Source organism: Scatophagus argus, chromosome 17, assembly GCF_020382885.2.
Source record: "Scatophagus argus isolate fScaArg1 chromosome 17, fScaArg1.pri, whole genome shotgun sequence".
NCBI classification, from domain to species: Eukaryota; Metazoa; Chordata; class Actinopteri; family Scatophagidae; genus Scatophagus; species Scatophagus argus.
In genome coordinates, this window is record NC_058509.1 from 15,805,622 (window position 1) to 15,822,427 (window position 16,806).

Consider the following 16,806-nt stretch of genomic DNA (forward strand, 5'->3'; position numbering starts at 1 on the left):
ATGAGTGTGTGGCTTTTCCCATTAGCACACAAAACCAGAGCACTTATGCAAGTGTGAGTGTTCTAATTACTCCATGTAAGACGTTTCGGCACATACATTCACCTTTTGACCTTTTTTATTTGGCGTCATTGGCATTCCCAGCAGATATTCACATCCACACATAGTCTACACATTTGATGATGTATACACACATACACACATGCAGTGGAGACATTCACTAGCAGTCCCAGTGCAGCTTTTAAACCTTTCCCGAGCCTTTAACTCTAAAGTTTCCAGCCTCAGCTCTTTAAACAGAAAGTTTGAGTCAATTCCCAGGGCCCTCGCAGAATCTCAAGTCTCTGTAAATTTCTGATTCAAGTACGACCTCAGTCCACGCCACTGGCCCCAGTGCCCAACACACACACACACAAACATATAAACACACAGCAAACAATCTCTTTCCCCCAAGGCAACCAAAACCACTTCTCTGAATAATTCACCAAGCCTGCTTTGCTCATCGATCCCTCGCTCTCCACCTCTCACTCACACAGACACGTCTTTCACTTAACGCATGGGGCCAGGAGCAGCATAATAGGCTGCTTCATCATAATTCACCACTGCTGTGGATTCTTCCCCTGTCCTTTACTGACATCTCTCTCAGGGTGAAGCTAGCGGTCTGTCTTCGGTCTTCTGGCTTTTGTCACAGTTTTCTTGATGATTGTAACAAAGAGAAATAAAATGTCAAGAGAACTCAAACAAGTAGAGTCGATAATCACATCATTGCACCCCTTCTATTGCCTTTGCCTCAAGAAAATCATTTTCTCATAACAAAAAAATTTTTCATAACAAGCCAATAAGGGCTTTTTTAAGCTCTTATTGTCTCTCTAATGGAGTCAAAAACAATTGTTAGGGTTTATTTGGAGCTTGCTTTAATAATTCAGTCGATATCAGTTTCTCCAAAGCCTCAAACCGTTTCAATATTTAGCACACACATTAAAGCTCATAATAATCTTGCTTTTCTTTTGAAGATATTCTTGAACATTTCCCAGCCTGCTTCCTGAATGATGCATTCACTGACTTTCATCTCTTTTATGCAGCTGCATGCTGACCCTTTTTCTCAACATCAGACATTTCTTCCTTCACATTCATCATACTCTAAAACCAGCATCAATTACCCATAATCCACCATAGTCCAGCATCTTTTTTTTTCTGATGTGCAGGATTTTGCTTTCATCATTTTGCATCAAGGAAAGTGGTCTCACTTTAACACTCGGAAAGCCGTCTGAAATCATTTTCTTAATTTATGTGATTGTGATATTAACAAGAATGCAAACCATGTCACCTGGATTATGCAATGTGTTTCACACACGTCTGTTCGTTTCCATGTGAACAGCAATGTGATGACAGTAGTTTGTATATCATTACATTTAATTCATCACATGTAACATTTAATCAAAATGATAATCAGGCTGGCAGAGGATAAATAGTGGCTACAGGTACCATGAGAGAATTTTTGCATGAGAAACGCACAACAACACAACAGTACTGATAATTTGGCAGGTAGCATGCAGACAACAGAAACATCTCACTTCTGTTACAAACAGGTCACCATTTCACAAAAGATAATCCCCTTAATGATGCACTATATAGATAAAAGTATCCAGACACACCTCTTTATGGGGCTGTTTCTCAGGGATGGGCTCAGCCCCTTACTTCCAGTGAAAGGAAATCTTAATGCTTCAGATTATAGATAGATTATGTCATGTTCTCAGCAGTATTGAGGTACCACAGAAAATCCTGTTTCGTGACACTGTATGAATGCACCCAATAAACGTTAGTGGTCTTAATTTGTGCATCATGCATTGTGTTGGAAAAATTCATACACAAAGAGTGATATTTCCAGTCTTTATTCAGTCCAGTTAGTCTCAACACACCCTGATACCATCCCAATCCTTTCCACCCAAAACGATAAAGAAATCAGAGGAAACCAGAAGGAAACAAACCTTGGACAGTGAGAGCTTTTCTGCAAAATTTGGCATGTGTATATTGCATTATTACAGTTTTACAAACAAATGTACAACAAATACATCATAAATAGACTCTTATTGTGAGACAGTGAGGAGCCAGCTTGCGTGTTTGTTTTTGTTTTTTTTTTTCTTTTTCTCGAGTGCCCGTATGGAGGGTTATGAGCCTTGACTTCCTATTACGAGGAGTACTCGTACTCCTCTGCACTGCGGCGGCCAAAATCCATCCACCCCAAGTAGTCCCTGTCTGCTATCCGGTGGTTGGCACTCAGTCCGTTGTTTCTGCTGTTTGCTGTGGAGTTTCTGCGTACAGAACCTGGGAGGAGAAGGAGGGGTGGAGGTGATAGGGAGAGTGGGTGGAGGAGAAACAATGCAGGAGGGATGTGAGTTTAATGTGAGGAAAGAGACCACGAGAGCAGCTAAAAACTAGTTTCATTTTTCTGATTTGTTTCTGGTTTGAAATGCTCTGATTGTGGAAGTGAGATGCAAGCAAATGTGGTGCAATAACTCAGTGACTGAGACTTCCGTTTTTTATTCTGAGACTCCCCGACAGAGCTGGGAGGATTGTTTCAGTGTTCTTTTTTTATTAGTTAGTTTGTTTGTTTTTAATAAACATCAAGGCTCTATTGGGTATATTATAACTGGTGAAATGTGGCAGTTTTGGGGTAAGATTGGACACAAACAATGCTCTTGTGAAAGTTATTAATGCATTTAATCTCAAAAATGTCATCACTTTCTACAACTTATTTTGGTCAGATTTTATGCCCTAAAATGGCAGAAAGCTGAGTTCATGGCCAAATTACACAGTCTGCAATTTGGTGTTTATGCCCTCCAGATGAAAAAGTGTTTGCAGTATCAATTTCAGCTTTTAAATCCTGCTCGTTTAGATTTTTTTTTTTTTTTTTTTTGTTTTTTTTAATTTTTGCTGTTAAGCTGGTTGGCTTTTGGACATTTTAATGGTCTGTTTCTTGTTATTTTTCTCTCCCTCAGTCACGCACGCCCAACACCAAAATAAAAACAAACATTCACAAGCAGCAGCTGGACTTTAGGGTGACAGCATGTCATTATCCTCGCTTCATTTGTGTGCCCATGCATGTATATTTATCAGCATGTGTGTATATGTGTGCGCAAACGTGTGTCTATTTCTTTGAAATAAATGAACATTGCACCATCTCCTTTTTGTTCGTCCTCACGCCGTGACCTCCATCTTGTAAAACGATCTGATCTCTGAATCAGATTTTTTTTAAATTCCGAGTGAAGTGAAGCAGGAATGTGATCTGTTTGGTAATCAATTGAGTGCTCACAGAGATGCTGTTTTCACTCCACCCACATCCTCCTACGCAACACACACACACACACATGCACGCACACACACACATAAACACAGCGTTTCAGCTCCCTGGTGTTCTGAGAAGATTGGCTGCAGAAGGCTCGACAACGACACCTCCTACACCGTAACATGCAAGTGAACAGTGAGCACACGAACACGAACACCCACTAACACATCCACACATCACCTTCAGTATTACATATTAATTTCAACGTGCCCTTTGACATTTTATAGATTTCGCTGTCTGATAGCTGAGTCTGTTGTGCACTTCTCAGTTCATAAAGTCCACTGAAGCTTATGCAACAGCACAAATATAAACTTTATGATGCATATTTGTGTGTGGAATATATATATAAAATATGGAAGGCTGTGTCCAACACAACAGACCAAACTGTCCATTTTCCGAGAAATAAAACCCACAATCTCACTCGTTTTCACAGTCTGTTTGCAGTAAAAAATATTCTCTTTGATTTGCAAATCACTGACTATCAATGCAGAAAACTTTTCTACAAAGTGTTTAGTTTCTTTTTCTAACCTCTGATCCAATGTTAAAAGATTTTGCAGCCTGCCCTGTAGTGAGAGGATGTAGAAATTGTTCTGTAAAGAGACATCGTGCTGTGGACATGCACAAAGTCACTTTCGCGAAGTCAAGCGGAAGATTTCAGGTCTTGACAGTGTGTTTAAGTGTCTGTGTGCGTTGTGTACTGTGAGATCCCAGATATTCCCTGTCCTGTCACACAGCCAGACAGATCAGAGCAACGAGCATGAGGAACTTTGACAGGGTTGAGGGTTTGTCTTCTTGGCATTGAAGAGAAAAAGAAAATCAAGCCACTGGGAGTCAAACAAGGAGAAATAAGTGAAATAAGATGGCATGACGAGAATGGCCGGAAGGCTGCACACAATGATACTCCATTTTCAAACCACAAAAGCTTTTCAGAGCCACTAATTCATTTTACATAGCAGGCTGTGCACTGATTCCAGTAATTAGCAAGACTGAGGGGAGGAGAATGGGGAAAAGCACTTCTCTGAAGAAGAACCTATGTTGCAAATACTGTTGCTTTCTTTACATACTCACATCCACACACACTGACCCATTGAATTTTTGCAGGTGCAGCAAGAATGACAAAGCAAAACACACGCAAACTTGTAGTGCTAACCCACAAAAATACACACCTTTCCTGGAGGAGATGAGTCTTGCCAGCAGCTCGCTGAGGTTGGCTCGGGAGTCTGCATCCTCCTCAGCCAGAGGAAGAGCTTTGAGCTGGGGGGCAGAACGGCTGTGTAGGAGGTGGGGTTCTCCCAAGGTGTGGGTGTCAGCCTCAAGGAGAGCTGCTCGACACAGAAGAACAAAGACACGCAGAAGAGCAGATGTCGGATATGAGAACTTACTGCGATAATAACGAAAGCGTGTGCTGTTTGTTGGGGACTTGTCTTAGCCTGTGGTGAGAGATCTGTACCTTCAGAAGGAGAGGGGATGGCACGCTGACCCTCGTCGAGGCGCTGGGAGGAGAAGGGGAGCCCCAAACAGCTCGTACACAGGACTGCCAGCACGACACACACACACAGTCCTGCAGTCATCTAAAACACACACACACAGAAAAAGAGTTGAGAGGGAAGCACACAAGGAATGTTTAATATGAGGCAATGTGAGGTGCAGTCCAGTCTGGGTTTACAGCAGGCGTTCTCTCCTACAGTCAGCTTTCACACTAACTACAAGTGAGACCATCTGCCAGACAACTGCTCTTTCACGGCTGATGATCGCTCTGACTGCACTGAAGAGGCGACTGAATCAGAACAGCATATTCACACTGTCATCCAGGGGTGCAGGGCACGCAATGCACTGTGGATAGTCAGAGTTTGATATCCTGAGCAATTTCAGCAGGTCAAATCAACCTGCTTGTCAATGCAGATAAAATTTCTCATTTTCACTTTGCCGTCAGGAAACATCTCTGGAGAAAATTCCATGAGAGAAAATGAGAGGAAATCATTTTTCTTAAATCCATAACTTCTAATTTGCAATTTCTAAACTGTGTGTATTCGCATATCTTTACTTGTTTTAAAAAAACGAGGCAAATTTGAAGCAAGCTGAATAAATTTTGTCATCTTTTCCCTGCATGAGTAGGTTTTTATGAACATTAAATCCATGTTTCAATTCCAGGGTGATTATGAAAAACAAAAAGTATCATAAAATGCTAAAATCTCTGCTTTGTCATTTAATTAAAGAAAAAGAAGAAAATGTGGTTTCCTTACCTTGAGAAAAGAGGTTCAGCGTGTTAGAGGAGTGTGTGAGAGTGAGCAGAGCACTTGTCTGCTGAGTGGGAAGGACGCCCCTTTTATACTCCCTGCTCAGTGCCCTGTGAGTCTGTGTGTGTGTGTGTGTGTGTGTGTGTGTGTGTGCATCCTGTGTGTGTATGTGTGTGTGTGTGTGTGTGTGTGTGTGTGTGCATCCTGTGTATTGCTCGGTGTTTGCAAGCCTATTGTGAGTGAATCTGCTACAACCTCAATGATACAACAGCATGCTTCAGTTTTATTGTCTGTTTGCCCATCATAAAATTCAACATCAGGAGCTGCCTTGTTGTTCTGCATCACCAAACGCTGAAAAGCTTGAAATTAGTGTAGAAATTTTTAAAGGTATTTATTTTGAAATTGGAAATCTTGAAAAGCGTATTTGTATTCAGTATTCTGTGGATAGAATTATCCACACTCGTCATAAATGTGTGTGTGTGTGTGTGTGTCAGTGTGTGTCTGTGCGTGTCCGTGTGTGTGTGTGTGTGTGTGTGTGTGTGTGTCTGTGTGTGTGGGTGGGTGATGGGGAGGGTGACTGTGCGGGTGTGTTTGTATTTATACACATCCACTCACGTATTAGAAGTCAGAGGATGTTCACAACTGAAAAGTCGACAGGAACAAAAAGCAGAATCTTCAGTTTTGTTCTTTTAACAGGTGACTGAGCTCAGACTGAGACATCTCCACCTTCATCCCTCTGTCTCTCACCCCATGCTCCCTAACCACCCAGGATTAACCTGGCTCATTGATCATGCAGGTGTAGCAAATCAGTCAGCCTGAGTTAATAGCCATTGATCAGCTGTTGTGAGTCAATGTTTTTATTAATGAGGCTGACAGCCTGCTGATGCATGACAGGATTAGGATCTCTGCCACGGCACCAGAGCTGTACCTCCTGAGATTATGTGGAAAATGTTGCCTCAATGAGGCTGTTAACTAATGTTAAAATCCACTCGGGAATCACAGAGGAGGAATGCAGACATCCTTTTCTTGTTGTAGTCTAATTAGAAGAGATAGCCTGAATGAGTGACAGATTCAAATTGGAGAGCTTATTGAATACAAACACACACACACACACACACACAGAGTCAAAAGTAGCGCTCTTCTGGAGTGCTGACATTCAATTAAATATGGATCAAGTGCTCAATTGCTGCCAAATAAATTTAAAAAAAGAACTGCATACATCTGTGATGAGATTCTATTAAAATTAGTTACCGACACTCAACTTATTACCTGTTTAAAAGGCACAGATCATGATCCAAATATCCTGCTACACAAAGAGGTTGAACGGCATCTCAACACTTAACATAAATAGCACGTTACGTTCAGCATTATTCCAAAGCAGGGTTACATTTTTCTAATCACAATCAGTCAAAAAAAAAACTTCTTTTATCTTACATTCAAATAAATTAATATATCTGCAGTTTAATATCAGATATACATATACAGACTGGGCTTCAAAGCATCACTAGGTGACTTTGCTATGTGAAAACATATCTATACAATGTCAATCTAAAAGTGTGGTTGTAACAGAGAAATGACATCACACTGATCTCAATTTCTCTGTTCCCCTAAATGTCTATAAATTATGTTCATGTAATTATTTTCCATCAGCTAAATAAGCTTTGACAGACAGGTGATGCTGTCTGACACAGTCAATATGTAATATGTAAGAACTGTAGTCTAAAATGTTCAAAATTAACTAAAACTATCAAGATACTGTGAAGAAATATCAGTTTTACGTCACTGTGTACGTGTTGCAGATAAATAGTTGGCATGCTGACCAGCTAGACCTGGTGACCTGGTGACACCTGTTTTCTGATATACAACCCTACCAAAATTGGACTTCCATTAGTCATGTGGGCAGAAACACGACTCCAAACCAATGGTAATACTGCACTGTGTCTGCTGGAATTGTAAATAGGCACCTGTTACATGCTCACTAAGTCAGCTTTACTGGTTGATGAATTGTCATTTTTGGATTTTCAACTGGTTATGCTTCGCTTGGCTGCAGCCCAAAAAAATCTGTTAGTACAAATTTATATACCCAATTTTTATGATGAAAAAACGAGAAACGTCTCTTCTACCCTTCTGCCACTTATGAACTAGTATGAACCAGACATGGTTGGATTAATCTCTGCACTATTATCAGACATCATTACCTCGTCATTTTGTGCATCTGTTGTCTGTTTTGCTGTTTACTGACATCACATTACAAAATTTCCTGGAACTGATATTCATTTCAGTTTAATTCAGCCATTTTTAGCTGCCCATTGTGAAGCTATTTCCTAACAATTGGCCACAACTCCCACCTGCCACTCAGGAGCAATGAGCCTCTCTCGATCCCATCAACTCGCTCTGACATTTTTTAACTTTCAGATTCATGGCTTCGCTTCAGTCTGCCCGTCTTTCTCGCTCACTGGAGATGCAGTGTTTTCTCCAGGCCCCGTCAGAAGGCATGAGTGTGGGAGGTGAGGCCACGGTCGTTCAAATTAGAATTAATTAACCATGTGGTGTAGGAGGCGTGTATGTGTGTAAAGTGTGTGTGAGTTTTTGTCTTGAGTTTCCAATATTCACTTTGTGCTGTTTCCGCTTAGCATGTATGTGTGTTTGAGCTTGAAACAAGTGTAGTCAGTGTATCTGCAAGGCAACCTGTTGAACATGATTATTCCCTCACCTCCCAATGGAGGTAAGCAAACATCAGCCTGTGAGCTAAGTGTCCATCTGAATGCGTCCAATCAGCGTCTGGACTCATAGCTGGAGTTTAAATATTTGTCAAAGCTTCTAATTAGAGACAGCAAAGAGACTTCAGCTAAAAGAAAATTTGCAATTATAAAAAGAGATGGTAAGAGACCCCTCGCCGAAGGCATATACTGCAGCTCTGGAAAACAGTTAGTAAACATGCTAAATAATGCATAGATCTATTAATGTGTCTGTCTTAGTATCATTGTCTCACACACATGCAAATATGCAGTTAGACTAGTCTTAGGGGACCGTTTTGTCCACGAGGTAGATTCTGGAGCTTCTTCACATCCTTTAGTTACCTGATGGTTTTACTTGTTATCTCAGCTGAAGAGTAGGTGATATCTTCCTCATGTGAACCGCGGTCCTCCATACATCGCTGAGCATCAATTTCAAGCTCAGCAGGAGTTTCAAGTGATCAGGAACATTACATACTGTCCACCCATCTGTTAGGTTCTATAAGAATATCAGTGTGTGTGTTCGTGTGTCTGGGTGTGTGTGTGTGTGTGTACACCCTGATAGGAACAATGGTGCAGTCATAAAGTCATATCAAGGCTGTTATTTTCAAAGAGTTGGTGACATTAAAATGATGAGAATTTAAAAAATAGATGGATCAAACTTTTAAATAAATTAAAAATATATATATATATAATATAATAATACTATGTATATAGTTGTATATAATGTATTTGGACATCTTTATGTCTAAATTTAGCATTTAGTATTAAGCCACTGGACTAAATTTCTGTATGATGGTAAAAAATGGGTACATGGAGGCTTATAGTCCCCTGCATTACTAAAAATGATCGCAGATTCAATTACCAAGTTTAGTGGTGAGCATTCGGCAGAGTCAAAATAAACAAGAAAAACAGGTTACAGACAAAAAATCAGCTAAAAATGTATGAATAAAAAGCAAGTACCAATAAAGACCAGAGAGGCATTTGAAGGCCTACACACACAGCAGCAGTTTTCAGCTCATGGGGGACGAAGTACAAGAAGATGTGATCCAAAAAATTAATTAGAAAGCCCGGTCGGTGTTAGTGGACAGTAACTTTGGACAGAGCCAGGCAAACGAAACACACAGACTGACAACAAATGAAAACCTTTTATATCAATTTTAATGTTCTCGTCTAACTCAAACAAGCAGATTTCCCACAGTGTTGAGCTATTGTTTCAAGGGAAATAAACTAACATGAACAACAAGAAAACCTCAAACGTGCAAAACCAGTTCTTGCATGCAGAGCAGTCACTGATGTGCCCAGCATGTCACATCTTCCCATCAGGAATAGCCATCGTCAGTAACCCTCTACATGTTTAAGCCTTCAAGCTGCATCTTCAGCTCGAGTGGCTAGCTGCTTCATCACAACATCACAGCCATTATCACACACACCGAGTGAGCCAGTACCTTTTCTCCTGTACAATCCGAGCACACACACACACGGACACACATATCAAAATGTGCACTGTGCTGGTGGTGTATGGATACTGAGGTGTCCAGCAGCACTTGAGTCCCAATGAATTCAGTTTCAAGTGGGATGTGAGAAAGACACCTGGATCTTCTGCTGCATTCGGAGGAGGATGGAGCCCCAGATACCCCTTTACACACAAACACATGGAGACGCACGCACACACCTGAAAGAAGGAACGGATCAGGAAATATCCAACCATGCATCCATTGCAAACTTGCTGCATGTCAAGGAATACCAAAAACTGATTACACAGTATGTTTATGCAGATTTATTGTCAGGGGCTCCTAATCTTTTCTTCAGTCTCACCTTTGCTGGTAAACAAGCTCGCTTTTCAACACTTTATATCAAAATGAATTGAACTTTTCTTTAAAAACTTAAAATAAAGGAAAGAAAAGTTAATAAGACATAGATTACGTTAGTTTCTCTGCTGGATGTGTCAGATTCATTTCCACACTTGAAGCTTTCCCATTTTCTTTGCTGGGCTGCAGGCGACTTCTCTGTGTCATGTGAATGAATCTCCCAGGAGATCAAGCACCAATATGGACAGGACAGGAAGACCTATTACACTGTGTGCTTCCCATCAATTGTTCTGACACACGGGTTGATGAGACCAAACTCGCCTCTCCCCAGCAATGGGCCCATTATGATGGACCCAGTCACACGTATTATCATGTGCAAATTGCTCAAATCTTCTTGTTCTTGGGGTTTTCACTGTGCTACTCATCCCGTCACTTGTGACAGATATACAAATGTACAAAGTAGAAGACAGAAGATAAAAATAGTGCAGCTATTTCATTTATTCTTGATTCCCTTCTCCCTTGCGTGTCAATTTGCTGAACGATATTAAATTGACCTTCGAAGCAACATCGAAGTCCCTGCCCTGTGAGGAGGCATGAACAAAGTGGACAAGAGTGGATAGAAGAGAGGAGAAATAGAAAGTGATGTGAATGAAAGGAGGGAGAAATAATGAAGAATCATCAGAGGAAAGAGGACTGGAAGGAAAAGACTGACTGGAGGGGAAAGCAGGGAGTCATTCTGAGTGGCGAGTCTTTGTAATAACTTAGTAATTAGCAACAAGCCAGAAACCTAAGCTCTGTCAGAATCAAACAGACTCAGGACAATCAATACTATTGATTAGGGTTAATTAAAACATTGTTTTACCTGCAGCCAGAGATCCAGACAAGTATCCAGGACTTTATTTATTTGTTTTATTTACTATTTAATTATTATTATGCTTTATTTGTTTATTCGTGTGATCACTTTAACGTAGCAGTCTATAGTTGGTCTTCCACACAAATTTCTAAATTATCAGATGAATAGTTTAGAAATTTAGCAGACACATTTAATACACTTATATCTAAGTATCCTGTGCAACCCAAAGCTGAACACCATCCGAAAAAGTCAGTCTGTGTGAGAAAATAGTCTCAATATTAGCAATAAATGCATGTTTCACGATGTCGAAATAAAAAGATTTTCAAACATGCATGACAATTTGTGAGTGGCTTATGAAGTTCAGGGATGTATAGTTCATCCATCCATTTCCTATACTGCTTATCCATCAGGGTCGCTGGGGGCTGGAGCCTATCCCAGCTGACTACAGGTGAGAGGCGGGGTTCAGCCTGGACTGGTCGCCTGTCAATCACAGGACTCACACACAAAGACAGACAATCACACACACTCACACCTAGGGGCAATGGAGAGTAGCCAATTAACCTAATGAGCATGTTTTTGGTATTGTGGGAGGAAGCCGGAGCACCCGGAGAAAACCCACGCAGGCACAGGGAGAACATGCAAACTCTGCACCGAAGGGCCCGGACCAAAACAGGAAACAAGAAAGCAGGGGTGGCTGCATTCACCTTCTTTTATACCGCCAATGTGTCTGATCCACCAATTAAAGTGGTGGTGGAAAACTCTAATGTCTGGATTTTCTGCACATTCATGCAGAATTTCAGATTTCATCTTATAGGTGTTTTTTAACGCACAATTTTCTGGTGTCATGGTTTTAATTTTGGCAGCTCCAGATTCACTGACTAGTTATGGCTCTGTTAGACAGGCTTTTCAACTGCCTCTGTCCCAACATGATGACAATTTAAGAATCCAAAGTCATCCCAGGTGGATCACCCTCTGCAGTGAGGATAAACTAAACGATAAATCAAATTGAGCATAATTTGAGAAATGAACTATAATCTTTGAATTTCAGATCACGATTAACTTTAGTCGAGTCTGTTAGCTTAGCTGCTCCATGAACATTACGCTACTCTGATGTAACAGCATTTCAACAGTCAGTATTACTACTTCAGACTTTGTTTTGTGTTTGTGCATTAGACAATACGTCTCTGCACACTAATTACTCAAAATTCATCATACATATTTGTTAATCCTGTCTTTATTTGTAGATCATCAAACACACATTTGTCACCATATTGGAGCTAGTTTCTTTCCCCTATCAGTCAGATATTTCAGGCAGATTTAGATGCCAGCTTTTGATGATGATCCATGATATGATGACAAATTCAACATAAAATGCCTTAGTTTTGCTGCAGGCACAGTTTCAGTACTTCCTGGCATAAAATCTATGAGCTATTTGTGGCACTTTCGACGTGAACAAGAGAGCGCAACACAACGGATATGTTACAGGAGGAGGTGTCTGAAAATGTGTGCCCTGATCCCCCATATTTAAACATATAATGAGTCTCTTTTGCTGTTGAACCCAGTCAGTTGAGCAGTCTTTGTGACCTAAGCTCCTAACGTCTCTGCCCCACTCATGAACACTCTTTCAAAGTCACATCTTTTCCTCTGACAATCTTGATCCAAAATGGAGCTAACTGTGCCTGCTCAGCATTCATATACTTGTCGCACAGAGCGTAACTGTTTCATGTGGCGCTCTTATTTAATTTGTTACACCATGCAAACATAACACATAACCAGCCAAGAATAATGAGCAGGAAAGACCTATCTGAAGGATTAGTAGCTTTGTCAACAAGGTTAAGACCTTGACATGCTTCAAGTGGGGCCCTCAGCAATATGAGGATCAGTTTAATGTCATTATTGTGAGAGGTTAACACTAAAACAGACTGACATTTCTCATGAGTGGTCAAGTTAAGTCAGTATTTATTGCACTCACATGTTGCTGCTTACAATCTCAACTGCTTGCACACATTAATAAATATGTCTTTGTGACTTCTCCAGTAGTCAGATCACATAATGTCAAACAGGAATAAATTGAAGAAACTAATTGTGTTAGCACCATTATTAATGACATGCAACAAAACTCTTCCCAGATGGGAGTCTGTGGTAGAAATCTCATCCATCTGAGAGACTTTGACATGAATACCTCCGTTAACAAATGCTGAAGTGTGCAACTGAGCCAAAAAAATTCAGTGTAATTTGTTCAGGATAGAATTCATTGGCAGCAACCTTGATTTTATATTTGTATTTGCACCAAGCAGCCAGGAATTGCCCGCGGCTACATTCTTGCAAAGTGTTCCTGCCTGGCGTGATCTTGGGCATATTCTCTTAATGACTTGTTGCATAACACACATCACTTTCTTATTTAGAGGAGTGTTTGTACCTGGAGACACAACCCTGATGAAAACAGCATTCTTGTTTCTGTGAACTGTCCAAATAAATATGACCATCAGAGTGTGCGTGGGTGTGTGTGTGTGTGCTTCTTTATAAATAAATTATATATAAATTATATCTACTTTTGGCCTGTAACTCACCAACACAAGCACAGATCCTTCTCTGCAGTGTAATGCCCCCAACCACCATTTTAGACAAAGAATAGCTCTCAGTGAAACTAGCTGATCAATATTTCCGTGACAGGCGGTTAGACAAGATGTCCAGATGAGTAGAGCTGAAGCTATGACTGCTGGTTCAAATCTGTCTATGTCGCAATTATGGAGAGAGAAGCAACTTGAACCATGAAGTTATTCCCTACACATCCAATGCCTCACCATAATAAATTTTCCTCATATCTGCTCTGTTCAAGCCTAATTTAGTGTGTAAATATGCTATTCTGCACATTTGTGTTAACCTGGAATATACACTTATGTGCTTCTTTGAGTGTATGTGTGCAGTGACCAGGCTACATTAAATATGTGTGAATATTTTGCATCCAGTTAAGTTGATGAGGGTTCATTAAATCATGGCACATTTCTAAATTCTGCGCAATTAAACCACTTTTGATGAAGAGGCAGCGTGGGGTACAAAGAAGTGAAAGGCTTGCAGAAGAAGGCCAAAAACCCTGCATCATTCATGATGGTTTGTGCTTGCAACGATGACATAAGTTGAAACCTTGTTACCAGTGAAGAGATGCTCACAGATGTGGGCCAAAATGTGTGTGTTCATGCATTTATGTTATGCACCAGTCAGCATCTGTACGATAGAAAAGTCTAATGACAGTAAGCCTCTTTCATCTGCATCGGCACTTGTCGGAAAGCTGGAAAACCTGTATGTGTGCCTGCATGTCCATGCACAGGCATACATGGATGGAAAGAGGCATAAGAGGCTGGTAATTGTTGCTCCGCTCTAGTGTTTTCTGTCAGAAAGCCATCCGTGCGCCTACTTGGACCCGGTGCTGAATTATAAATGATCTTGTTATGTGTCACTGCTGACAGACGATAGTGGTTATAGGTTACTCCCACTGAGCAAACACAGGCATCAAACAGGGAAAAGATATCCGTGACCACTTTATTGCCTATCCGTAAAACCAGCTCCATTGCAATAGCTATGAAACAGTACTTTTTTTTTTTTTCAACAAAAAGATAAATGAAACAATCTGACTCAAATGTTGAACGCTGAAATCTGACTCACCATCCTTGCAATCAGATCCACATAGCTGGATGAAATGTGATAAAAATATAATAAAATAAAATAGCAAGCAGCAATAATAATAATACTGAATGACTATAGTGTCCTCACAAAAAGGTAGTGTCCAGTGTCCACTGACTTTCTGCAAACAACCCCACAATGCAATGTGCTTTATAGGTGTGAATTTGAGAAATAGTGACCAGTGATGGTGCAAAATAATTATCTAAATAAGTGGCAGATATCTCAGTTTACTTCTTACTATTCAGCAAAGTACTGGACACAACCTGTTGATAATCCATGTGGAAGACATGGATAGATAGACAGATAAATACTTTATTGATCCCAAGGGAAATTCAAGCATGCAGTAGCCCATTACAACAGGGTAGGTTAGTCAAAAAGTAAGAAAATAAACAACCAAACAAGGCCTAACTGTTAGTAGGAAAAATAGACTAAAAGTATATTAAATAAAATAAAATATGCTACATAAAGTACCATAAAGTGCAGAGAAAGCAGGTCGACCAGATTGACTGTGTGTACAAAATAATAGACTTTAATAGACTAAATTAATTGTGCAAAAACAAATAAGGTAAGGTGCATAGTGGAATAAATGTCCAATAAATAAATGTGATTTTTTTTTTACACCTTATTTTACTCAGGCACAGACTGTTGCTGGGATCGTGACCCCTGAACACCCAGAGATGTGTTGTAGAGTCTAATGGCCAGAGGGACAAACGAGTTCCTCAGTCTGTTTCTGGAGCAGGTCAGAGACAGCAGCCTGGTGCTGAACACACTCCTCTAAAGTAAAGATGCAGCATCGTTCTTGTAGTCTTGTAGTGTGGGAGCATACTTGGTGTCATCGAATGGGAAAATGTTAGATGAAGCTTGTTGCCACTTTTAACATCATAGGAAAATAGGCTTTTAGCATGAGTGCTAACCAATAGCAAATGTAGCACTATCTTGGATAACATTGGCTACAGGGGCCTAAACTCTTTAAGCATTCAGAAGATTTTTTTCACATTTATCCACCTGTGGACAATGTTCATGTAGCTCTATAACTCACGTCGTGGCAGTGAAGTGCAAATCCATTAGACAAAACAAATAATTAAATATTAATCACAAGTCGTAATCGTCATTCAGATTGATGGGCACATTCTGTATATTTGCGTATATGAGGTGCACCCTTATGCCAGTAAGACATTTATGTGCTGTGTGTGGAAATCTGAGATAGAAGAAGGAGCTGGCCAATAAAAGGAGATAAACAGCAATTATTAGCCTCATCTCTCATCAAGGGAAACCATTACCCAGTTATAAAACTGCCTCACAGACTCTCTATTGATCGCTGCAGTTGTAAATATCTAACACAATCTTAACAAAATAACCAAATATTGATCATTTCTGCAGAAATGATCATTTAATTCATTGCATGTGACATGACCCTTCATTTGCTGAAGGAAATACAAAACACCAAGTGTTCTTCCATGGAGGGAATGAACACAGCGTGCTCTCAACATGCATGTGGGGATTCACTTTGTTAGAGTGTTTACGCTGGTTTCTTTGTCCAAGTGAAAACCAACATTATTTAACCTCTGATGGTACCAAACAACAACATCACTCAGGGCGCTCAAAACGACCACTGCATCTGGTGAAAATGAAATCTGAACCCCCAACAGCAAACAACTCCAAATACAACAATATCTGTTCTGTTATTAAATATTCACTTGTGTGATGTTGACAAGCAAAAACCAAATGGCTATACACACCCCTATGTAAAGGATTTCTGCATTCTGGGTTTATTACACCTTGGATTTTATTTTAATATTTTTGGCCAACTTTTCTTGTGATGGAAATGACGATGTGGGAGCACAGCAGTGTCACTACAACAAAGTCCAACAGATAAGGACTTTTGCCAGATAATCATCAGCCAACGAACTGAACTAAATACACAACTACAACAATTATGGTAGGTGAAAGTTTAAAGAAGAAGTGAGGTTGAAAACTGGTGTTTTAGTGTTTGTCTTTATTTTTCCTTCCCAAAAAGTTTGGGTGACTTTTGGATTTGTTCACAATCTATCTAATCAGCTCCACAGACCAGTCAATGGTAGGGTTATATATGTAGAGGAAGTAAATCCATAAAAGCTACAGGGACTACTCCACCTCTGCCTTTCCCTGC

General features: G+C 40.2%; 1 protein-coding gene across 1 annotated transcript; it reads right to left on the reverse strand.

Moving 5' to 3' along the window:
- Positions 1-1,798: 1,798 nt before the first annotated feature.
- Positions 1,799-5,692, reverse strand: LOC124074677 (cholecystokinin). The gene is made up of 4 exons (XM_046417843.1): positions 5,584-5,692; positions 4,791-4,911; positions 4,507-4,662; positions 1,799-2,319 (listed from the first exon to the last, which is right to left on the reverse strand). Exons 2-4 carry the CDS (start codon positions 4,909-4,911, stop codon positions 2,183-2,185), a joined length of 414 nt encoding a protein of 137 aa, XP_046273799.1. The 5' UTR covers positions 5,584-5,692; the 3' UTR covers positions 1,799-2,182.
- Between the last annotated feature and the right edge of the window lie 11,114 nt (positions 5,693-16,806).